General features: G+C 36.5%; 1 protein-coding gene across 9 annotated transcripts in view; it reads left to right on the top strand.

The window, feature by feature from the left end:
* tnika (TRAF2 and NCK interacting kinase a) overlaps positions 1 to 25,337 on the top strand; it is a 385,955-nt gene extending 360,618 nt beyond the window's left edge. For 4 of the 9 annotated variants that reach the window (XM_039761405.1, XM_039761370.1, XM_039761354.1 and 1 more), the window contains 7 exons: positions 1,538 to 1,681; positions 3,219 to 3,353; positions 3,446 to 3,546; positions 9,086 to 9,235; positions 9,818 to 9,977; positions 17,855 to 17,994; positions 22,076 to 25,337. In XM_039761405.1, coding sequence (XP_039617339.1) covers positions 1,538 to 1,681; positions 3,219 to 3,353; positions 3,446 to 3,546; positions 9,086 to 9,235; positions 9,818 to 9,977; positions 17,855 to 17,994; positions 22,076 to 22,159 — 914 coding nt within the window. In that variant the 3' untranslated portion in view covers positions 22,160 to 25,337. Of the gene's footprint in view, positions 1 to 1,537; positions 1,682 to 3,218; positions 3,354 to 3,445; positions 3,547 to 9,085; positions 9,236 to 9,817; positions 9,978 to 17,854; positions 18,010 to 22,075 lie in introns of all 9 variants that reach the window. The other 5 variants (XM_039761347.1, XM_039761379.1, XM_039761361.1 and 2 more) reach the window with 3 other exon arrangements.
* The last annotated feature ends 1,461 nt before the right edge of the window (positions 25,338 to 26,798 follow it).

The following is a 26,798-nucleotide window of genomic DNA, read 5'->3' as shown; positions in this document are numbered from 1 at the left end:
AATCTGGAGGTTACCAATGACATAAAGTTATTTAATTTTGGAAAGAGTAACAAGGAGAACAACATCTTTAGGTGAATGCAGGTTTAATATTCTAATTGTATTTGTTAAAAATAGTAATTTAGTATAATCTATAGGTTTAAGGCAATCCAGATTGCTTCTTTCTTCAAGGAATTCACACATTTTAAATTAAGCCCTACCTGAAGTAAGTCAGTAGTACAGAATATATATCACTGTCCCTTACAAACTTTAGCATACATATTAAAACCCCCAATCATTCCATTGTATCTTACAGTCACTACAAAGTATCCTTTGTATTGAGATACTGGATTTAAAAAAATCTACTCATGCTGAGATATACAATTAAATTAATTATTCAACAATTTGCTTACCTGATAATGCTAATAGGAGCCTCATAAGCAAAATGGGGTAAATGTATTAAACAAAGTTTAAGACAGCAAATCTAAGAAACATTACTTTTTCAGAAAAATACATAAGCCCATTTTCAAAATAATTGAAAAGCATCTTATATGTGCTGTATGTTAAACGTGTTAAATTATATATTTTTTAAAATGTAAATGCATTTATGTAGGAAAATGCAGTGAAATCATATTAACCTTAAATAAACATTTGTTTTTACATTCTAAAACATCATCAATTTTCTAGAACATTCTTAATAATAGTTTCAGTAACGGAATCAACTTAACAGGTTATCTTATTGGAATCGACAAGTATGAAACCTGTAGACATTTTTGTTATTTTATATAATATAATAAAACTATGCCTAAAAACTTTGTAAGTGGATCAGTTACACATAGTGATTTCGTTTTACTAAATAAAGAAAATAAGTAAACCATGGTACAATGGTTGTGTTAATGGAAAATACACTGCACAGCTTATCTAGCATAACAGTTTTAACATGATATATTTCTTCCACTTTAACTTTTTTTTCTGCAACACATAATTTAACATGATTGTTTAAAAATAAAAGCAACATAAATGATTAAGGTTTATCGTTGCTGCCTTTCAGCTCCCGGGCTTTGAATCCTAAACCATTAACTGACATTGTGGACCTCTTTCTATTTTTCTATTCTCTGGTTTCTTGTCACTATCCAAAGACTTGTAAGACTAGTAAAATGGCTGGAGAGTAGCTTGGTTGGGCATGTAACATATCCAGGACTGGCTCCTGACATGTGTCTGATACGCCTAGAATAATAAGTTTGTGCCTTTTTGAATGTTATGATAGAATACATGTGTTTTGAATATACAGTATATGAATGACTCAAAATGAATCCTAATCTTTTAGGATGTAATAATTTTGTTCAGACAATGTTAATCTTTTAATGAAATATTTAAGAGTTCTAGATTTATTCATGATTGAATTCATTCACAGAACACAATGATTTAAATTCTTACAAAGGAAGAAACAGTGTTTATTAAAACAGAGAGTGGAACATGAAATTGCATTCTGCTGGTAGTTTCTCCAAATATCTTTGTTATACTGAGGACCACCTCTTGCTGAATATTTCCTTTCTTTTAGGAGTAAACCTACTTGTTGGCACAGAAAATGGACTCATGCTGCTGGACAGAAGCGGTCAAGGGAAAGTCTACAATCTGATCAATAGGAGGCGCTTTCAGCAGATGGATGTCCTGGAAGGGCTAAATGTTCTTGTGACAATATCTGGTATGTACATTGCTTGTCAAATGAAAACATTTTCTTATTTTAAATAAATATCTGTATTTCCTAATGTAAATGATCATTAATACACCTTGTCACCCTGTGTATGAGTATTTGGGCATAATCTACAAATTTTTATGCCTCACCATACAACACATTAGATTAAACAAAATTAGACTGGAGATTTTTTTTTTTTCCTGTCCTCCCTGGCCTTTAGACCTTATTTTATTCTTTGTTGCTTAGTGTTGCCTAATTTTATCATCTTATTTTCATCTTCAACTTTATTAAGCAAAACCTTATTTCAGTATTTGCCTTTATTATAAACATACTTTTCTAAGTAGATAATGTAGCATGGAGACCAAGAATATATAATATAATATAATATAATATAATAAAATATAATATAATAAAATATAATAAGAAAACCTTTGATGACCATAAGCTAATCCCTTTTCATTAAATGTTTAAAAATATTGTCAAATCGAGATTTTAAGGTACTACTGTTTACTGTACCATTTCATCCATCCATCCATTATCCAATCCGCTATATCCTAACTACAGGGTCACGGGGTTCTGCTGGAGCCAATCCCTGCCAACATAGGTCGCAAGGCAGGAAACAAACCCCGGGCAGGGCGCCAGCCCACCACAGACTGTACCATTTCATTACTTATTTTACATATCTTATGTTTCTCTACTTGAGAAAATTCTTTCTAATATACATACATCTACATAATTGTTTTCCTAAACTAAATTCTGCCCTTATCCCCATATTTTTATTTAAAAACATTTAGTTTTTAGTACTGGCATTCATCATACTAATCCCCTTCATAATTTTAAAGATTTCTGTCACGTGTACACTCTTACAAATACTGGTTCTTTAATGGTACTTTACGGTTCATACTGGATTGTGTGGTTCCTTGTTGAGCCACTGCTTGACAGAGCATCCATTTATTCTGGGAAAGGTTCTTTGCATATGAAGTTTTTGACTTCTTCAGTTTTACCAGGTGGCTCATACTCTTCAATTCTGGAATAAATCTTGACAGGGCTTTCCCTAATGATGTTGTGTCTTTTTTTTTACAATAAGAAGACCAAAACTGAATAAAACATTCCAAAAGAGACCTGACACTATGTAGCCCGAAATCCTACAAATGGTACTGTTCTATGTATGAGAATTCCCACCCCTCTAGTTTTCTTTGTAAAACTAGAAACTGTAAGTGGGTTTCCTGTAAAAATACTATTTTAGCATTTAGACCTAGTCTTTTTTATCACTTCTATATACTGCCCGATCATTAACAGCGACTCATTCACATTGACCCCAAATAACATACACTTTCATGTTTCAGAGTGTCAACCATAAATTTGAAACTCACTTTGTGATCATGAGTGACTTATGGAAATTTAAAAGTCAATAAAATAAATAACCTTTTATAGCTGTTTATTATAATGTGTCTTAGGATTGGGTATCATTATTAAAATTATTACAAAATGTCTTTTTTTGTTTATAAATGAATGCAATTTGTAAATAACTTCCATGTATTTTCAGGAAAGAAAAATAAACTAAGGGTATACTACCTCTCTTGGCTGAGAAACAGAATTCTGCACAATGACCCTGAAGTAGAAAAGAAGCAAGGCTGGATCACGGTGGGGGAGCTGGAGGGCTGTGTTCATTATAAAGTTGGTATGTTTCATTGAGTCTGGTGTGAGCATAGCAAGGTGCATTGAGCACATCCCCAGAGATGGAAAACTTTACACATTTCTTTTTCATTACAGTGAAATATGAGAGAATCAAGTTTTTGGTTATTGCTTTGAAGAACTCTGTGGAAATTTATGCTTGGGCCCCTAAACCTTACCACAAGTTCATGGCTTTTAAGGTATGGCAATTCCAAAGTTTATGTATTGCACTATAACTTAGCTATTGCTTTTGTCAGGGCTTGGTTTGCCATTTAGGCTTTGCATATTATTTGAAGTACATGGTGCCCTGTGCACTTTATGTATGTGCATATAAAGAACACTTCTCTTTTGGAACACCACTGTATACACACACAGTCTGCCTTTCTCCACTACTGATTTTGTTTCAGCTCACTTAGCTGAAAGTTGCATTTTTTCCCACCATTATAGTAAACACACATATGTCGTTGCAGGCATTTTGATTAAAATTGCACTTTTTTGCTGGTTGCAAAACATACCTTTAACAGTATCTACTTATTTCTTCATATTCAGCAAGTGTTTCAGTTGTGGTATCTTATTCACTAAATAAATGTATAGCTCTCCAACACTACTTGTGCTTAAGAAGGCCTTCTTTTTGCCAAATAGCTAATTTAATAGCTTCTGATTTGAGTTTCTCTACTAGATGTCACTCACATTAACAGCCAATGCACAGCCAGCTGGCTCTTAGTGGATTTATTCCTTACTTTTGCAAATTGGGATTGGATGCTTGTACCTTTTGCATGCTCTCATACACACACTTCTGAGATTTTCAAAATAAGCAATTTAATCTGAATTACACCGGTTGTAAATAGCACTGTAATTCTGTGAATTCTTCTCCACCACTATAATTTTAAGATGGACATGTGGGTGCTGTAATTATATTTTACTGGGTCATTTGTGTATTTTAGGAAACCATGAACAGAAAGAGAGCAGAATTGTGAGCATAATGCCTGCCCTTGAAACATTTTCCTATTTATTAAAACATAAAAACAAAGAATTTTTGTGTAACATTTACTTTGGCCTTCTTTATTCTTTTCTGTTTCTGAAATGATCAATATTCAATACTTTCAAGTTAAGTTTTTTTTATTATTATTACAATGAATTAATCAAATAATGCATTCATCATGTGTTTAAAAGGATATGGAATGGTATAAATAAAATTTAGAAATATGTGTATCTGTATTACCCTACTATTTTTAATTTATATGTGATTATGTGGTTATAGAGTTACTTTTTGCATTAAGTATCATTGTACCGGCTATAATATATTTATTATACATGTTACACTGATGACCTTAATGTTTGCCTGTTCCTGTTTATATTGCATGGCCATCTTTTACTCAACAACGACCAGCCACAACATTAAAACCACTTGCCTAATATTATATAGTTCCTCCTTGTGCCACGAAAACAGCTCTGACCTATCAAGGCATGGACTTCACAAAACCTCTGTCAGCATAGGCACCCTAACTGGTCTGAGGCTACTTAGGCCCACACACAACAAAATGCAATGACTGTGTGTTCTGACTCCTTTCTATCATAGTCAGCATTACATTTTTAGCAATTCTATGCTACAGTAGCTCTTTTGTGGGATTGGATAACGAGGGGCTAGACTTTACTCCTCACTCTCATCAAAGAGCCTTGGTAGCCCATGATTCTGTCACCAATTCACTGGTTCTCCTTCCTTGGACCACTTGTGGTTGGTACTTATCACTGCATACCAGGAACACCCAATAAGATCTGCCATTTTCTACATGCTCTGACCCTGTCATCTAGCCATCACAATTTGGCCCTTGTCAGAGTGCCTCAGATCCTTACACTTGCCAATTTTTCCTGCTTCCAAAATATCACCTTCAAGAACTGACTGTTAACTTCCTGCCTAATATATCTCAGCCCTTGACAAGAGTCATTGTAACAAGTTAATCACTGTAATTCACTTCACCTGTGTAATAATTGAACAGCACACAAATGGCAACAGGTGGGCTCAGAAAGAGGCCCTCAAATTACAGGTCAGAATTCAATCTGGTCTGCTCCCAAAATAGGTTTCACCCCAGGGGATCCTGACCTTAGGAAATTTGGAGGCTTCAGGCTTGTCTAGGTCTCCAAATTTAGGGCAGGTTTTTAAAGTTCACAATGCAGAGACAGTCTTAAATATCTCAGAATATGCATCACAATAGGGAGAACTATGAAACTCTAATATGAACAGAGTCAAGTCTCACTAGAACCCTTGTATATGAAAATTTCTTAACAAAAAACTAAAAAAACGAAAAAGGTGGCAGAAAGATATTTCTTACAGTAAAAGGCAATCCTGAGCAAATAAGTCACAACGCAAAACACAGAAATAAGAATCCTTAAAACACAAGCAGAAATCAAAAAATCCAATAAATATAAAGAATCAGATAATCAAAATGAGAACTCTCAAAACTACCAAGCACATTCACATTTGTGATGGCCAGGTGGATCTGCCTTTTGGGGAAACACCCAGTAAATACAAGGAACAAGACAGAACAAATCTTCACACATAGAAACTACATAAAAACTAAAACAACAAAAAGAGATATTGAATGAATAGTCAAATAATAAAAGAACAGAACAATATTATAAAAAAGGAACAGAAAACATTGAACAATAATAAATAGAACACATAGAAGACTAATAGAAGCAATATAAACAGGAGCCAGGGAAGGGACCCTGGCTTGACCATAACAACCTGTCAGTGGTTTTAATGTTGTGGCTGATTGGCATATGTGTCGAGAAACACCAGGCCCACATGACCAACAATGGATTTCATTTGCTACAAAATGAAAAATACAATCAACCAAAATGCTAATGCTATGAAGTCACAGAAATAATGATAAAACTTAAAACAAAATAAAACTTAAAACCATTCAGAAAAAAAGACAAAATGAACTTCAGAGAAGTCAGATTATTTAGATGCTTACAAGGTATGCAGTAAGTCCATATTTTGTCTACACAGTAATCAGGTATTTTACTGTTATGGACAGTCTATTGGAGAGGGGAATGTCTAGAAGTTCTGTAAAGAAAGGACTGGGAGGTGAATGCACCATGAGGCATAGGCAAAAGATTTGAGCCAGGCAAAAAGGCTTTTCCTTCCTCTCAAACATACAGAGTTTTTAATGTTTGGAAAACATACCGGATTAAATCACTTCGAGATTTGCACATAGATAATGTCTTTGCATCCTACAAACAATTACACAAACACATCCTGAGTTCAGGAAAATTAGTACCAGAAGTATTTCCAGATCTCTTTTGTTGTCACAGACATGTATTGGAAATATTGAAGTCCTATTTATTTATATCGAAACTTTTGTTGCTTCAAAAATCTTATAGTCGATTGTGAGAAAGGCTGATAACAACTGAAAAGTTGGGGATGCAGAAAGGCATTGTATAGTATAACTGCTGTACTGAATTATGTTTTTGCATCAGCTTACAAAAATGCATTGCTATAAGTTATTAAAAATTAAAAAACACATTTTTTCATATTTTTTTTAAAAAATTGCATTAGTTGACATAGAGTCATCAGTGTTAAATGTTTGCCTTACCACATTAGGCTGCACTTATAGTCAGAAGTAACTTTCTTCAAAGTGACTTTTTTGTGCCTCAACCTAAATTATAATTTCTAGAACAGTTTTAGAAATAGGGAGATACATATAATTTTGTTATGTCTTTATGAATTTTAAGAAGTTGTGTATGGTATTTCACAGTGGACTCATATCATACTATAGTTAGGATGAAATGATATCTTGTATTTTCAACATTAGTCATATCGAAACCAAAATTTAGGTATCCCAATCTGTTCTTCAAAAAATATTATTTTCTCACTTCTTAGGAGTGACTAATTTCTTATAGCTGAATGGTTAATTTCTATCGTGGCATAAATTTCTCAAACCACGAACATTGAATAACTAATACAAGCACTCACAAAGTTTTAAATTTATAACCACTATGGGTTGCAACCTCCTTAATAGCAACATGGCTAGCAACAATACACAAAATAAGCCCAAAATGATGGAACCCATAAAAATAAAAGGCCATCAAGATAAGATGTTAAGTATTTGAAGTATTTTAATAATAGTTTTTAGCATTAATTAGTATGAATTCACCATATTCATAAAGAAGAAGGACGCCTCACGCCTGGACAAACTGGTGAGGAAGGCAGGCTCTATTGTAGGCACGGAGCTGGACAGTTTAACATCTGTGGCAGAGCGACGGGCGCTCAGCAGGCTCCTGTCAATCATGGAGAGTCCACTGCATCCACTGAACAGTATCATCTCCAGGCAGAGGAACAACTTCAGCGACAGGACTCCTGTCACCATCTTGCTCCACTGACAGACTGAGGAGATCGTTCCTCCACCACACTATGTGACTCTTCAGTTCCACCCGGGGGGGTAAACGCTAACATTATTCAAAGTTATTGTCTGTTTTTACATGCATTTTTTTTACTCTTTAATTTAATCTTGTTTTTTGTATCGGTATACTGCTGCTGGATTATGTGAATTTCCCCTTGGGATTAATAAAAGCTAAATGAATTCATGATAAATTATCGAAAAAAATAGAATCATTATATTATACTGTGATGAATTGGAGTTTCCTCTAAAGTTAAATAAGGTGAGGCCTCCAATAAGAGGCTAGGAAGCAGGCAAGAATCCAACCTGATCTACCCGGCAGAGGCAACCTTGAATTCATCCAGGCCGCAAGACAACCTACTGACTTCAGCTGGATCAGCTCAAATATGAGAAACTGACCAAACAACTACAGATATCTCAAAATCTATAACCAAAGCCTAACAATTAGAAGGGTAACCATGAACCTTTAGCTTGTATCTGAAGGAAAAGAATGTTTATTAAGTAAGGATTTATTCACAAAAATTTCAAAATGCAAAGCAAAGCTGTTAAGAACAGAACAGCGCAAAGGAGTTGCCTAAAAAGCAGTCCTAAACAAACAAGGTCCCATAACAAAGTCTAATAATCACAGTTCTTTAAAATGAAAGCCAGGGATGAACAATAACCAAGAAATCCAACAAAAAAACAGTGATACCTATACAACAAAAAACTGCTTTAAAAGAATGTTTCCCCACTTCTAGGCCATTGCACTTAGTTTAAATAGTAGGATGAAGTCAGGGTGGTCCAACCTCTTGGGGCTTCACCCACAAAGAACACAGGACATTTAAAGAAACAGAACATAGTTAAAACATTACATATAAAACCAAGAGAAATAACATAAAGACATGAGAAATGATCATTCAAAATTAACAAAAGCAACAATAAAACATAAAATACACCTAAATGCAATATGCATCCTGTGAAATACATCTTCAAGTAAAAAATATGTAAGTAAGATAAAAAAATGAATTGGTCAGTTGCTCTTAAAAAAATTCTATTGTACTGTATTACAGCATATTTGTCAGTTTCGCCGAAAGTAATATTGTTGAATGATTTTAATATAACATATCTTTGTTTAGGGTTTTTGTCCTATGAAGTGGTCTGCTTCCTTTAATTGATGTCATTGTTGTATTGGCAAATCTAACACATTGTCTATTAAATAGGTAGAATTAATGTGTTTGCTTTGCATCACCTGGAGTTAAATGATAGAACTGAGATGGTCCTTATAAGGCTGACACAAAGGCCAAGTTTCGTATCTCATAAATATTTATACAATCTGTGCTTTGTTGTCTCCCTTCAGTCTTTTACAGATCTGCAGCACAAACCTCAACTTGTTGACTTAACTGTGGAAGAAGGTCAAAGGTTAAAGGTTATCTATGGGTCAAGCGTGGGTTTTCATGTGATTGATGTGGATTCAGGGAATCCCTATGATATCTACATTCCATCTCATGTAAGTTAAGATGACAGAAGACACACGATTATCTGCTAAGCATTATGGTGTAAAAAGCCCAAGGTAAACACCTTTCATTCTCAAATGCAGCTGTTTAGTAAAAATAGAGCCAGAACACACTGCAGTCCCCATCTCTCTTTCTCTCTTTCTCCATAAATCTCTCTTTGTCTCTTTTTAGGCCATATGTTTTTAAAAAAAAAAGTTGTTTACATGATAGTTTTACAGTTCTGTGCTCTAACTTCTTACCAAAAAGAGAAAATGATAACCTGGAAATTGCTTAAGTGTGCCTCCCCGATCTACGACCTTTGACAAACCTAAATCATTAAACACTTTCTTAGCAGCTAAACAAAGCAACCAGAAAATACCTTTCCTGGCCTTTATTTCATCATGGTCGTATATTTGCAATTACTATAAATCTGATATCTTTTTTTTCTTATGAGTGGGGGCAAATATTGTTGCAGCAGTTTCTCAGAAGAAAACTCAGTGGAAGATAAGATGGCTTGCCAGTATGGCCTCATCATTTCTGCTGTGCATCAAGATTTTTTTTTTACAGAGCCTTATTTACAATGTTCCCTCCCCCAGATTCAGAGCAATATCACCCCACATGCCATTGTGATCCTCCCCAAGACTGACGGAATGGAGATGCTTCTGTGTTATGAAGACGAAGGTGTCTATGTGAACACTTACGGCAGGATCACTAAAGACGTGGTGCTTCAATGGGGAGAGATGCCCACCTCTGTTGGTAGGTTTAATAAGCTCCTTTTGTTTTCAGCCGGTTGACTTTCACAATCCACTGGTAGGTGCAATTCCTTACACATATATACACATACATCAACAAATCCAGTTCCATTAGGAACCTAGCAAAGATCCACGAGCAGCATGTTGCAGCAGTACCTTGAACTGTAAATGAAAAAAGGCAACACTGAAGACAGTAAAAAAAAAAAAAAGGTGCTAAGGTGAGGATACATTTTATTTCACATAGTACCACATAATGGTATGGGAGGGTCTCCATGTGGGCTTCTTTAGCAAGTACGTCGACAAAATTATGTACCAGTGTGTTTTCTAGTGGAAAAAATACAAATTTTGGGAGGGAAATTAGAACTCTTTGCAAATGTGTGAAATAAACTCTAGCCGCCATTTGCCACTAAAGATGATAATGCATCTAGACATTTGCTGTCCATTAGAGTTTGCTAAGTGTTTTCTTTAAAGAGGTGAAGTTACTGTGGCACCATGGGAATTATACTGGAGGCATACAGAATTTCAAAAAAGCTGAGATTCATAGAGTTCAAACACAATTTTATCTGTAAAGGAAAGATAGCCTTTGGAGTTAATAATATTATTATGTTGACCTCCTATGTCACATGCACTAGGCACATCCAGCATGGGTACTTTTCATTTCTCAAAGGAGCATGGCAATGGTAAAACTAATAAAATGGTCACATAAGTAATGTTTTCATGTTAAAAAAGAAAAAGGTAAATTTTGCTTCCTCGTGACTTCATCATTACATGTATTTAGTTCCCAGCAGTGGGACTCAACTATGTTAACATGCGAGTTCATTTTGTTCTCATGGGGTCAACTGGAGACTATTATGCCAGTTTTATTGATATGTAAAAGAGCTCACCACTCTCTGAATACGTGATCAGTCGGGTCAGATGCCTGATTTGCATCCATTTCCAGTGGATGCCAGCTACCTTGTGACTTGACTTAAATAAAGCACACTCTTTAGTTGACTTACTGTATTCTGTATATGTATATACACAAAGAGAGTGGAACTATTGCAAAAAAATTATGCCTCATTAAATACTAAGAAAAACAGCATAAACTATGCAGGAAAAATGAAATGTATTCACAATATTTCAGTTGAAGTCACACGTTCCAAGAAGTGAAGTAATAAAGTGCCCACAGTTAGCACACAACACAAAGGATAATCGTCCACTGGATTGTCTCATGAAGAGGATATGTGCATATGGTGTATATAGCGAAAAAATGTGTGATATAAACTGCTGCATAACTGATAAACAGGATGGAAACAATCAACTTCATCTTCCCTAAACTATACATGATATTCTCATCAAGACTTACTAATGTATGGAAGAAAAAAGTCAATCGTTTCTCTTCATTTTAATGCGAAAAGTGGGTTTTACTATTTAATGGGATATATTGTTATGACATTGTTCCATTCTTGTATGGATGGACATATTGGTTTCTTTATTTTAATGTTTCAATGTTTTGTCCTTTATATGTCCTTTTCTCTGGACATTAGTAACCCAAGTGATATTTTCTTGAGTTGAAAGTAATAACAATGGCAAGGAGAAACAACAGGTCACTTGAAAGGTGTCTTCTTTGCCTGGCACCCACCGTTCTTAACATAAGTGAATGCTATAATGGCATATTGTGAGTAGGTGAGTCAAGATGTGGATAATAGGCAGTCTGCAGACATTTGCTTACATCTGAGGAAACTTTCAGATTTCAAGTTGAAGTGTCTAGGGCCTCCCCTGAGCTTTCCAGTATTGTTCTTTTCACCTGTGACTTGCTCCTTCCACTTTATGCTATCTTCTCTTTTCTCCAGCATGGAAACTCTGTGTACTAATTACTCAGAATTGCATGAAAATCATGGTGATGACATTCCTCGTGATTTTTTTTTTGTTTTTATCTAATTGAAATCAAGACATGGGGTGATTATAGTAAGAGCTGTTTTTAGTCCTATTACATTGTCTTGTTATATTATATATAGCCTGTAAAGCGAGATTCATGCTAGGTACCACCATGGTGCATGTTGGTCAAGCATGCACATAAGAGTTCCGCTGTACTTTTTGTACTGATTACAGTATATTACATTTTGTATCAAAGTTTTAGATTTTTGAAAGAGCCAGGGCTACAAAGTTTAAAAATGCCACTTGGCTTTTAGCATCACACACTTCATATGGCATGCTGTATACATGCATGATACTAAATATTAGAGGAATAAAAAAGGCAGAAAAAGCAAAAGATTTAAACCACAGATTGATTTGCCGCAAACCAATTATTCAATTTTATAGTGCATGCCAAATTTTTCTTTTGCTAAGAATATAGTAATGAAAGAACAACAGGGGATGGCATTTTTGAGTGAGTAAAAGCGATTAGTAACTTTCATTGTTTCTTCTTGGCAAACATTTATTCATCAGATAACTGCAGCACCAACAGTTTTTCAGATTAGTCTTTGATCTCCATCACACATTTCGGTAATTATTGTCTAGTTCTTTACAGAACAGAGACAGCAATTCACATCAGGGCAGCAACAATCAATAACGTTACTTGTAACGGTGTCAGGAAAGGTGAACTGGATATGCTAGAGGAAACTATAGCCCAGGGATTGAAATGTTGAGCAGTGACATAATACCTGATTAGCCATGAAAAAGCTTCATTGTGAGTAAAAAAATAAAATGTGAGGGGGGGTTGAAATACAACAGAGTTGTGTTACATACTAATGGCTTTTCAGCATGACAGCACACATTAAACAGTCCCTCAAGCAATCCCTGATGTCTGGAAAACTTGAAATTTACAATTTAAAAGTCAGTAACACCATGAAGAAGCTCCGATTATATGGACTGCTGTGGCATGCAGGCTAATTTATCTGGAGCTGCTGCTCTCAGAGCAAGGTAACACAAGAATGTGTAGAAGGATGCTGAAAAATTAAAGTTACTCAAGATAATACAGAAATAATTATTTTCAGCGTGGATGGGTTTATTGCCTTTTGTGTACTCTCTTGGAACAGAAGAGTCATTAATAGTATATACAGTAGTATTTCAGCATTGACATTAAATTTATTGGATTAACAGAAAATATGCAATATGCATCATGACAAAATTAGACAGGTGCATAAATCTGGGCACCCCAATAGAGATACGACATCAATACTTAGTTGAGCCTCCATTTGCAAATATAACAGCCTCTAGACACCTCCTATAGCCTTTGATGAGTGTCTGGATTCTGGATGGAGGTATTTTTGACCATTCTTCCATACAAAATCTCTCCAGTTCAGTTAAATTTGATGGCTGCCTAGCATGGACAGCCTGCTTCAAATCATCCCATAGATTTTCGATGATATTCAAGTCAGGGGACTATGACGGTCATTCCAGAACATTGTACTTCTCCCTCTCCATGAATGCCTTTTTAGATTTTGAACTGTGTTTTGGGTCATTGTCTTGTTGGAATATCCAGCCCCTGCGTAACTTCAACTTTGTGACTGATGCTTGAACATTATCCTGAAGAATTAGTTAATATTGGGTTGAATTCATCCGACCCTCGACTTTAACAAGGGCCCCAGTCCCTGAACTAGCCACACAGCCCCACAGCATGATGGAACCTCCACCAAATTTGACAGTAGATAGATAGCAGGTGTTCTTCTTGGAATGCAGTGTTCTTCTTCCACCATGCAAAGCACTTTTTGTTATAACCAAATAACTCAATTTTTGTTTCATCACTCCAAAGCACTTTGTTCCAAAATGAATCTGGCTTGTCTAAATGAGCATTTGCATACAACAAGTGACTCTGTTTGTGGCATGAGTGCAGAAAGGGCTTCTCATCACCCTGCCATACAGATGTTCTTTGTGCAAATTGCACTAAATTGTGGAACGATGTACAGATGTGCACCATCTGCAGCAAGATGTTCTTGCAGGTCTTTGGAGGTGATCTGTGGGTTGTCTGTAACCATTCTCACAATCCTGCACTTATGCCGCTCCTGTATTTTTCTTGGCTTGGCTTTCTTGGGTTTAACAGTAACTGTGCCTGTGGCCCTCCATTTCCTGATTACATTCCTCACAGTTGAAACTGACTTTTTGTAGCCTTTCCCTAAACCATGATACTGAACAATCTTTGTTTTCAGATCTTTTGCGAGTTGCTTTGATGATCCCATGCTGTCACTCTTCAGAGGGGAGTCAAAGGGAAGCACAACTTGCAATTGACCACCTTAAATACCTTTTCTCATGATTGGTCACACCTGTCTATGAAGTTCAAGGCTTAACAAGCTAATCCAACCAATTTGGTGTTGCAAGTAATCAGTATTGAGCAGTTACATGCATTCAAATCAGCAAAATTACCCACATTTTTGCATAGCCAGTTTTTCACATTTAATTTCATACTAAATACTGCTTCACTAAAAATCTTTGTTTGGAATACACCCCAGTACTCAGATGTTCCTAGGAAATGAAAGACATACCACTGTTATCTTTTTTGTTTAAAGTAGAGTCAATTATTATGCAGGCTAAGAGGGGTTCCCAAACTTTTTCATTTGACTATATATATATACTAGGAGGCTCCGCCCATTGCTCACTTTGCTCGCCAAACCCAGGGATGGGCGATAGACCCCCATCTATTCCTCAGTTGAGCCGCTCCATTACAGAAAGCGCTTGTATTTAAAGATATGGTACAAGCCACTCTGGCGCTTTTGGTGCCTAACCCCCAGTTACAGCCTAGTAGGCCACCTCACAACTTTCTTGATATTTTAGTTTATATTTTAAACACAGAATAAGAATCTGAAAATCTAACAACATCACATTCAAGCTAAATTCTGAAAAGAATACCAAACATATATATGTAGGTTTTAAAATAAACCCGATTTAAAGTGTGACAAGAAACGTGACATAAAAAGTCACATAAAATCATTGCACTTAGGATTTTTATATATATACAGTAGATATATAGATATATATAGTATTGATACAAGCATGTCTTTGGGCTGTGGGACAATGACTGACTGATACAAGCAGAGCTCGCACAGCACACCTTAATGCTGTGCTTTTTGTAACATGCGTAATGTCAGAGCAGTTAACTTTTGATTTTGGTTCAAACAATCAAACAGGTGCATATTTTTGAAAGGTGTCACCAGCTAACCTAACCTACATTGTCTTTGGGGATGTGGGTAGAAAACCAGAATACTCAGAGATAAACTCAAATGAAAAAGAGGAAAACGTGTGTAGTTTGTTAGACTTTACCAAGGTATGGGTCTGTAAATTAGCAGCACTAACCTCTACAGTATAACACCGTGCACTTCAAATATCAAACTGTTCAAAAGTGTAAATGGCATGTCCTCAAATGGTCCTGATAACCCCCGGCTGTATAATTATTGCTGCTGTTGCAACTGAGGTACAGACTTAAGAAGGTGCCTGTCCAGGGTAAAAGTGTGATGGCAAGGTTGATATCTAAGCCTTTGATCTTGTATTTTTGTATTTATATCCCCAGCCACTTAAAATATCAATGATTATTAGCTCAGTTGAAACATAGTGTAAAAACTGTTCTCCCCATCATAAGTAGTACATTTAAAATACTATTGGGCCACTTTGAAAGACCCTGATATGTTTCAAGACTGCTTGGTGTTTTTTTTCAGTATTTTTTTATTGTAAAAGACGTGACAAAGTTAAAGGTCTGGCGAGCACCACCCTGGATGAATCCCGTATATTAGATTTCAACATGCAAACCAATGCGGAGACATCTTCACAGATATGAGTTCAAAACAACTGAAGTAGTGTAGTGGCCTCCTTGGTTAAATAGGTCTTTAACAGGAAGGGGAGGATTGAAGAGGACAGACATTGGAAATGACTTCAACAATGTAGTGGTGGTGAGGCTTATGTTCTCCAGAGGGTAGGAAGAGAGATGTCATTAAACCAGAGCGTGAACTGATGGTTCTGTGGGTCATTACTATCACCTGAGCCATTAAACTGTTGCCTATGCACATGCATATGATAACATCTTATGCATAATATTTTACATTTGTATAGGGTTAATATTCATATGTCACATATTCAGTTTTCTGTCTCACTTTTTAGGAATAATCACGTACCTCCAGATTATTTGAAGGTGCCCTTTATTTATTGATATTTTCAGATTATCTATTTATTGAAAAGACTAGCTGTGCTACCCATCCAAGACTGGTGGAAATCTAAGTAATCGATGTAGACCTCAGCGTTAACGTTCTGCAGTGCATCCTGCAATTCACATGTTTCCGGGTATATGCCATTAGGTATGGGATTTGTAAAAGCAGTGTTAATGTTTCTAATACAGTTCAATTCCTTTTATTACAAAAAATGTTTGTAATTCACTGTCTATTGGAATAATATAGGCATGGTAACCAGATGACCTCACAGACAGACACATAGACACTTATCCTTGTTAAGATGGATATTTTTGTATTTCAAAAATACCATAGGAGTATTTTTAAGATTTTAAAAGCATGAGGAGGCTGTAATCCAATTCCTACATCTTATGCATGGGTGACTCAGGTAAAGGAAAAAGTGTTTGTGACTTGTATGTGTAAGAGATTGGTTAGTTTTTGTGAAAGTCCTCTGTGCTTTATTTTCTTAATTAAGTGTTACTAACATCACTGACATCTGAAATGAAAGAACATTTACAAATTTGCTTAATCTGATCCAGCAATATGGATACTTTGATTTTATTCTGGCAGGAAACAATTTTGGATGGACCACCAGTCTATTGCGGGGCTCACTTGCGCACACACCCAGACTCACTCATAAGGCCAATTTAGAATCCACTTGTTTTTGGAGACTTAGAATGAAGATTAGAATGCCCAGAGAAAAACCCATGCTTGGGATACTGGATCTGTGATGCACAAATGCTAACCACTACCTCACCATATTGGCCAACTCCAGATAAACTGGGTATCAATGGATATATCAAGGTTTTGTGTTAAAATTCATTTTGCTGTGCTCTGATGGGTGTGTTCACAGTTGTTATTTTGAGGAATAGCTAGATAGCCACTCATGTGTAGTTTGCTTAATTAGGCAGAGTAAATATAAAGCTGCTTTCCACTATCAGTATATAGAATAAATACCATGCCACATTACACTATTAGTACGCTCATGCAATTAAGCAGCAGGTATGAATCAGCCTGATTTGGGACAACTTCTGTTCTTTTATTTCTTACTGATGTGGTGGCACAAATTGCCAAAACTTACATGATAGACAAAAATTGCCTGTACCAGATCACGAGCATACTAGATATGCTAAAACATTAGTCGAACAAAAACACAGCATCTTGTGGTTCATGTGTTTAATCAGCAGTGGTTTTGTCATCAAGGAATCAACTGATTTCCTGGTAGCTCCCTACAGTGGACATGAAGAGCCCACAGACATGCTTCTTAAAACTGTGCGGACATTCAGACAGGTCTGACTAGGCATGTGCATTTGCCCAATGACCAGCTCACCTCAGACTGCAGTAGTTTGGCAAGCACTTATTGGACGGACAGTACTGAACTTCAGAGTAAACCATTGTGACTGTATCCTCTTTACATTTATACACTTGTACAGTATGTACAGTAGCCCTTTCTGTGTGGGCCTGGATACCTAAAGCCACAGGTAACTTTTAAATGCTCTTTATGTGTTTGCCAGTGGAGTTTCTTTCTTCCAGGTAACCATGATGTAAAGCCAGGTTTTTTCTTCTTTGCTCTTCTGTTTTTCACACATGTGCTTTCTCAGTTTATGCACCAGAAACTGCTGCAATAATCACCTCCTAGTTTGGGTTGCTTTGCTGAGCCGGTTTTGGCTGGTGTGTGACGTCAGAAGTCGTTGACCAGGGGTTGAAAGCCCATTAGGTTTTGTCTTCATTGTGCCTTTTATCTTTTCAGCCTACATCCATTCCAGTCAGATCATGGGCTGGGGAGAGAAGGCCATTGAGATCCGCTCAGTGGAGACGGGACACCTCGATGGAGTTTTCATGCACAAGCGAGCTCAGCGATTAAAATTCCTCTGTGAGAGAAATGACAAGGCAAGTAGACTCAATGTGAGCCACATTCCTCTTCTTTTCTGGGGATTATAAACTAAGATGTCTGTACACTGGCAAAAGTGTTTTTTTTCTGTCTTTTTAATATTTCACTTTTACATTTTTCATTACTTTGAAGATAATGCTCCAGGCAAGATGTAGCACTTTTTCACCTCATCTAGATATGTAGTGAATCCTCTTTGAGGCATTTCTCATCTAATTATATAGGAAATTAATTTGCCCAAAGTATAATAGTTTTTTCATGATCTAAACCTTCCTTCCATGAATATCTAACCCCATGATTCCCAGACATTTTTTACATGTTTTCTTTTTTCTCTTCATTGATAAAAGTTACTCTTATGTTAAATCATGCAGCACTATTATGCTTAAAATGCCTTCAGAATTCGAATGGTCATTGTTGCATGTGTTTAGTTATTAAAAAACTGAAATATAACATAGGTAGGTTTTTAAGACACATAAGACATTTGACAAACAAGAGTCCATCAAGCTCAGTTGGTTGGCTAATGGACAAGTTGTTCCAATATCTCATCCGGGTTTGTGAAGGATTCTGCTTCAAGTACATGACAAGCTTGACTTTTATTTTTAAACAAATGCTTTCTGACATCAGTTTTAAATGAATTCTCTTTCCATTAATAACAACTTTGCAGTGGGCTGGCGCCCTGCCCAGGGTTTGTTTTCTGCCTTGCACCCTGTGTTGGCTGGGATTGGCTCCAGCAGACCCCCATGACCCTGTAGATAGGATATAGTGGGTTGGATAATGGATGGATAAATAACAACTTTATATGTGTCTTCTTCATGAAAACATGATATTAGATATTTTTCTTAGCCATCATTAGATAAAAACACAATTATCATTTTTTTAACCACAGTATTCCTTTCATTTTTATGTATGACAAGGTAAATCAAAGCATAAATGAAAACTGAAAACCACCAGGTGACTAAAGGACAAATGGACGTACCGTAGCACTTGCTAGGACCCTTCTTTAAGCATTCCTCATTGACATTCCTTAGGAATTAATTACTTAATTTGCAGGATTCAATAGACTACAGATTAGGAAAAATCTTTAGATGTAAAGAATATTATTTTTATAGGCATAAATATAAAAACTAAAACATTGGGCAAAGCAAGAGTCATTTCCAGAAAATAAAAAACTGAGTAACCAGAAACAGAAGAACAAAACCAAAATCATTATCTTTTTTTAGCAATGCTGAAAAAAAATTCTCATTGTATTCTTTTATTACCATATTAAGTGCTAACTGAATTTTACACTTTTTAAATATGGTTATCTTTGTACAATATACATCAAGAGATCGTGATTTTATTTATAAAATGGCATTCTTGATGTCATGTGCCACCAAATTCATGTAGGTGCCTAATTATGCATGTGGCGTAACTTTCAGCAGGCAGATGCAAATCTCCAAAGATGTCGCTGGCAGGCAATACATGAATTGAAAAATGTAGTAAAATTAGAAAAAAAGTCAAAAATATTAAATTCTAATAGATATTTCTAATGAAATTGTATAGCATAAAAAGCACAAGGGTGTTTTCAGACATTTCTAGATCCTTATCCTCTTTAATAAAACCCCTGTGTGCGTCCAGGTGTCCATGTGTGTGTCTTTTGGTGAAGTGCACATGCGCGAGGCTCGGTGCGACAGCACGACCGGCATCATGGACGCACACACACTGGAAGCTGAGCACACATTGAATGGCATAGCCTCGACCGCGCATGATAAGCAAATAAAGGACATCATTGCTGGGGAGACCGTGGACACACACACACTGGAAGCTGGGCACACAGTGAATGGCGTAGCCGCGCATGATAAGCAAATAAAGGACAGCATTGCTGGGGAAAATGCTGATTGGGTAGTCACGGCCGTGCACATAAAATCCATTGCTGGGGAGACGCCACACATACTGCCCTGTGCATGTTTACTAACTAACTATCTACTAACAACATGCCACCCAAAAAAAGGACATGTCAAGTAGGACAAAAGACACAGACACTCAAATCGTATATAAGCAACATCTCCTGGAAGAACGGTCAGCTCAGCAAGTAAACATCAACAAAAGAAAGGCTGAAAGACAAAGAAAAATACGAGCAAATAGATCGATTGTAAAAAAGAAAATGAGCGTCAGTATATTCCCCGTATTGATTTGGCTCTATCCTCTGCTAATTTACCCTTTACCATAAGAAGGTGACAATTTCCAGTTACATTAGCCTTTGCCATAACAATTAATAAAGCTCAAGGGCAAACCTTAGAAAAAGTTGCCATTTACTTGCCAGAACCAGTATGCAGCCACGGTCAGTTATATGTTGCATTATCAAGAGTTAGAAGTTTTACAGATGTTGTTGTCAACGTTGTAGATGGTCCTGAACAAGAGTGTTTACAAAAAATGTTGTCTATAATGAAATTTTATTGAAAAATTTCCTGAGGTAAAAAAATAACATTTTCCTAAATATCTTCTTCAGATATTGTGTATTACAGATTGTTATAAAGTTTTACACTTAGGCAATATTAATTATACTTACTGTATTGTCATATACGTTTCTATTTTATTTTTAATATTATTTTACTTTAGGCTTCTTGCAAAAATATTTTTAAGAAAAAAATTAAGACAACAAACAGAATGAGGTCAAGGTCCCTTGCCATTTAATATAGACTGTTCCTAATAATGTTTATGCAATACTGTTCTACCGCCCGTTATTGTAACGGGCTTAATGTCTAGTATATATATATAATTCACTAAGGGCAAGCAAGACAGAGAGCCACGCCTGCCAACTCTAAGACCATGGGATATGCTCGACAGAGCCCCGCCCACCAACTGTAACCCTCCTCCCACGCCATGGGATACACACAACAGAGCCCCGCCCACCAACTGTAACCCTCCTCCTGCGTACACCGTCGCTCTTGAGGCATGTGCACTGCCTGCTTATGTGCCTGCATGGAACACCTCACCAAACACAGCCTCAGTCGCTATCGTCTGTGCTACAGTCCACATGAGAGAGACACACACACAGGCGCGCGAGAGAGACACACGGGCGCGTGAGAGAGAGACACAAAGACACAGGTGCGCGAGACAGGCACACACACACACAGGCACACACAAGAGAGACACACACACACAGGCGTGTGTGTGCATTGTTGCAATGTTACTTTTCTTGGTTGTTAATTAAATTATGGATTTTTCAAATGTTCATTTTTTCCCTGTGCTTAAAAGTCATTAAAAAAAGTGTTTTTAGCGAGCGGTTCGTAGCGCCATAGTGCAAACTCTTGCAGTGTTAGTTTTCTCTGTTGTTCAAGGTTTTCTCAGTGTTATTCAATGTTTTTACATTTAGTTTACTATTACGCTGTACATTCTATGGTACAATTAACTATGTTTGTGCTTAAAAACTCACCCTCCTCCCGTGTCCACTCTTGCTCTTGAGACATGCACACTGCTTGCTCATGTGCCCGCCCCCAACACGTCACCAAACACATCCTCACTCGCTTTGGTCTGTGCTACAGTCCACATGCAGCTATGAGTCACGTTGACTGTTCACGTTGATAATGATATGGCGTATGCTATGCCGCGGGTTGGCTAGTAGGTACTATTTCTAAATAGTGATCTCCATGATCCATGATGTCCCCAAAGCCCAATTCTCAAAGAAATGTCTTTGGAATGATATTCCCGTCATTTTTGGCTCAAGTACTCTAGTCCTTCTATGCAAGGTATGCCCTCTCCTCTATTTGCTGGCCAAAACGACTACATAGTTTGCCTAAATGTGTGATTCTTTCCTCATTTAGAGGTTGTGATCTTTGTAAAGATTTCCACAGGTGCAGCCTCCAAGCAGCTGTCCCAGGGGTGTGATTCCAAAGCAGTTCCACCAAGAAGAGATGTATCGGGAACAATTCTTCTTTTTAATTTTGTTGTCAACCAAAGAAGGCCTTCTTCATAAAAGAAGTTGTCAATGTGATGAGTGAATGATGTGATATTTTTGTTGTTACTATGTGGCACACATGCTTGTTGGAAGTAGTGACAATTGAACAAGCTTTTCATATTGTTATGACATTTTGTCCCCTTTAGGTTTTCTTTGCTTCAGTTCGTTCTGGAGGAAGTAGCCAGGTGTTCTTCATGACTCTTAACAGAAACTCTATGATGAACTGGTAACACACACAAAAGAAGCAAGAAATGGAATTGTCAGCAAGGAAAAACATTCATTTGGTATATCTGTTATGTATTAAAACAAAAAAAACAAATCTTGAGATCTTCCTAAATGTGAATTTCTAAAATCTAAAAGGGCAATTTGGACATCATGATGCCATGATTCCCTAAAATAATTGCACGGCCTGTGAGCCTGGAGCCTTATCCCCTGTCTGATATGGGACCTAGTCCCCAATTTCAATGACAGTCCAACATGCAAGACAGAGAATAACAGCACCTCTGTTCTGCAGATCTGGATATTGGCTGCTCCTGTCTTGAGTGGCATTCCACATTCCTCCTCATTTTATGGTTTTCATTTGTTCAGAGGGTGGGAAGGGTCTTATTTATTTTTTTACATTTTTGTGGAATGGATACGAATATAACAGACTGTAGATCAAGTGTAATGCTACAAGAATTAAATGGGGTGTAAGCAAATACATCATTGTGTTGTGTGACCTCAGCAAATAGCAGAAGACAAATAATAAAAAATATATATATAATGGAAGTGTGCAAATAAGAAGATAGTTAATTATTTTGAATTTTAAATACAACATGGAGTGTACATCAGTTAAAAAAATGTGTTTGGCTCCCTTCTTCTGCACATTTGTGTTGGGAAGCTCCATTGTCAAATCTTCTGAGCTACAGGTTGTGTGTTACTGCTGTGTCCATTTGCTCCTGGTGCCTTTTGCTGATAAGCCAGTAGGAGAGAGTCTGAGCCATGAAGACACTGAGAAGATACAGGAGCACAAAAAAGACATGTGCAAGGAAAAGGCTAATCATTATGACTGCTGTTTATGAAGAAAATCATTTGTGTGGTTGCATTTTTTTAAAGAAAAGTGCCCATAATTTAAAATAGAGACATATCAGTATTTCTGGAACAGGTAGGAATCAGGACGGCAGTAAGCCAATGGTCATATTCCTGACTTCCCTATGTGCCAAAAGTTGGCCAGAATGATTTCAGTTGCATTTTGTTTTCTAGGATAACCATTTAAACAGCAAATGTACAGTAAATATATAAATGTTATTAGACATCCCTGGTGCGCTTCAAAGAAACATTACTTTTTGTCGTTGTTCTTTCTGAACGATAGCTGCAAACATGGCTTCCTGTGTTTTAGGATGTTGTTGCAGTAAATAAAAAAGAAAAGAGATGTGTGTTGCGCTTCCTCTTTTGTAACCTACCTCAGTTCTTCACTTTGTCTTTCTCCTCTCCGTGTTTTGAGTGAGCCTGGCTCTCTCAGTTGACACACTAACTCAGAAGATGGCGAATGTTTCTTGGTGAAGAGGTGAAAGGGCTGGTGTGATGGTTGGCACAAGCCTTATAAAGAATAAATGCAGACCTGAGTGCATGAAGAAGCTAGGTAGGCACCTTAAAGGATGCAGAGTGGACTGAACCAAAGGAAATGACATCACTGGCACCTTAGATTGTTTCCTTATTGTATGTGTGTTATTATGAGACCAGGAACAAAACTCTAAGGAGATCTCTTTTCCTCTTTTATTTGGCCTTCTAATTTGCTGCATTTATGAGTGGAAATGTGCTTAGATTTCAACCTAACTAACACACTTTAGATGTTCCTGGAGGACCCATGAAGCATCAGATGTGTGCAGTTGCCGATGAAAAAAATGAAATGAATGAACGAACAAAAAGGAATGAGTGAATGAATGCATATTATTATGATAATAGTCCAGGATTGGAGTTTCACAACACGCTTGACTGAATGGTCTTTTACCTTTCTCTTACATCAGTGGAGAGTTACATCTCTGTTTAGGACATAGTGTCACTGTCACTTGCACTTCTGTCCATCTTCTTAAAAATTCCAGTTCCTAGAAGATATTGTTTGAGCAACATCTTTTTTCCACTGTAAAAAAAATATATATATATATATTATTCACATCAGTAAATCCAGTTTAAGAAAGCAATATTGCAATTAAAAATGCATGAATCCATGTGCCATTACATGCATTTGCACAGGTTTCACAGCATATGTTAGTTTTCTACTGTTTCCCTCTCTTTCTGAAATGTGCTTCTTCTTTAATGGAGTGATCATCTGCCCTTTTTTAATTTTATACTTGAAATATGTTTTCTGCACAGAAATTGGGAATGCGCACACAAATCACACATAAGATTCTTTCTTTCTTTCTTTCTTTCTTTTTCTTCCTTTTCCAGTTGCAGGAGCTGCCTCTTCTATCATGACAAAAGAGTAGTCTCAGCTATGTGTGCATGGCCTGTGTTATTGCCCTTGAAATAAAACAAAACGGCAAAATAAATGAAAGTTCCTGTAAGTCAGGTAGAACTTTGACCGTGTCACATTATACTTTCTAACAGCAGATTGCAATTGTTTGTTATTGTTATTCTTCTTCTTTAAGCAATGTGAAACAGAATTGACTGTCCAGTTGTTTTCAGACCTCAGTGACTAACTGATTCCTTCTTATGTTTGTGGTTATGCCCATTGCTTCTGTTAAAAAGTTGCTACTTGTGATATGTGAAGGTCATTTTCCAAACTATCTCCTATTTCTTATATACTGAAAATGTTCTGTCCCGTTAGAAAGACTGTGCAGCTGGCTTGAATGGGTTGACACGTAATGTTTGCACATTTTGAATATTTATATTGAAAAAAAACAATAATTCTGATTTTAAAAGTCATGCGTGGTATCTGTGAAATGGCTTTAGCAATAACTTGTACCACTGAAATCTTTTCTTTGCTGTATTGAAATAATATTTCATTGTTTGTGTAGACATTTATTACTCTTTATTTTATTAGTTTTAAAATATTAAGTTGAAACTGCTTCTTCATCTGTGGGATCCTTTCATAACTTAAGAGAGGCCTGATTTGGAATAGGGTGATGTTTTACTCTACATTTTGTATCAGCTTCTCAAGCTACTGTTTCAGCCATATTCCCCACTTAGTTTGCAAACCTTTCATTGAAGCTTGCTTTTTTGCTCTTTATTTATTTTTTGGGTTTTGTTTGGGCTTTTTTCTGTAATAAAAGATATCTTAAAATGAGAGTTCAATGCTTATTTACTGTATGATTGTCATTGTCATTCTTTTGCATTTGTTTTTTGGTGTTCCTAAATGTCATGTTGTATTCTTCATCCATTTGCCTATTGTAATAAAGCTGTGCTTGTTCCCAGGTTAAACTACCTAAATTACCTTTGACCTCCAATACTTGCCCATCAATGACTAATTCATCAGCTTGCACATCTTCCGAGACGTACTTAAAGGATATTTTCAGTATTTTTCAAGTCAAAGATATTTCTTCACAAACATGGTATATACATCAATCCCTCGCTATATCGCGCTTTGACTTTCGCGGCTTCACTCTATCGTGGATTTTAAATGTAAGCATATCTTAAAATATATACCTCGGATTTTTCGCTGCTTGCGGGTTTCTGTGGACAATGTGTCTTTTACTTCCTGTACATGCTTCCTCAGTTGGTTTGCCCAGTTGATTTCATACAAGGGACGCTATTGGCGGATGGCTGAGCGCTACCCAATCAGAACATGAAGTTAAGTTCCTGTGTGCTGACTGGCTGAGCAACAGAGTGCCAAGTTCGATTGCGCTGCTTTAACCAGGAAGTCTCGTCTCGTTTCGTTCAGCATCAACGTGTTTCACCGTGTAAAGAGTTTACTTTTGTGTTTATCTTTGTGCATAGTCAAGCCCTTCGTTATGGCTCCAAAACAATCTGTCTATCGTAATGTCTGTAACATATGTGATATCCGAGACTCTCGATATCTTTAAAATAATATTTAGGTTTTACTGTATATAAACAGTGTATTTACATACACAATTTCAAAGAATCTTACCTAATATCTAAGGGAATACAAAGGGTTTATGCAGTATAAATGTGCAGGAAATGTTTATAAGAGTGTCGGAGAGTTTTAAGGGCTTAAAATATATAAAAATAACAATATGAACATATGGTTTTTACTTCGCAGATTTTCACCTTTCGCAGGGGGGTTCTGGAACGCAGCCCCCGAAATAAAGGAGAGATCACTGTATATGCATTTTCCATGTGAATGCGTGTTCTATAGTTAAGCTGCTTTTATAAATTAAAAAAATTGTAGCTTGTCCTGGAGTTTTCATCAATGGAAGCCATAGGGCACAGAGCACCTCCAAAAAAAAGCTTAAAAACGTACCAAATATGTAAATCGTTTCAAGGCATGGAAGTTATCAAGCTTTGAGCTGTATCTTTGATTACGTGCAGATTGTAAAATAGCATATACATGTCATTTTCAAACAACACCAACATGAGATTCAGCCATTTTGAAAGGAGACCAGCTGTGTGTGTGACCTCAGCACTTGTCTTCCTCTTCCCTGGGGGCGTGGTTTCCTCTTGAAAGACCATGTGTTTGGTGCCATGTCGATTTACTTCTGTATTTATGTCAGATCTTCTCCCAAGAAGTCGCTGATTTCACACATGCAAATAGAAAACTGCATCCTTACTTCAAGAAAATTAGTATCAGGAATATGGGATAAAATGATTATTTCCAGATCCCTTTTGCTGTTAACAAATGTGCTGTAAACTTGGAATGTGTTTTCTTTTATTGAAACTTCTGCTCGTTCAAAGTGGATGTATAAAGTGTACGTTTTTAGTCTTTTATTACTG

This window comes from Polypterus senegalus, chromosome 1 (assembly GCF_016835505.1).
Source record: "Polypterus senegalus isolate Bchr_013 chromosome 1, ASM1683550v1, whole genome shotgun sequence".
NCBI classification, from domain to species: Eukaryota; Metazoa; Chordata; class Cladistia; order Polypteriformes; family Polypteridae; genus Polypterus; species Polypterus senegalus.
Note: the sequence above shows the minus strand (reverse complement) of the source record. Positions and strands in the feature narration are given on the sequence as shown.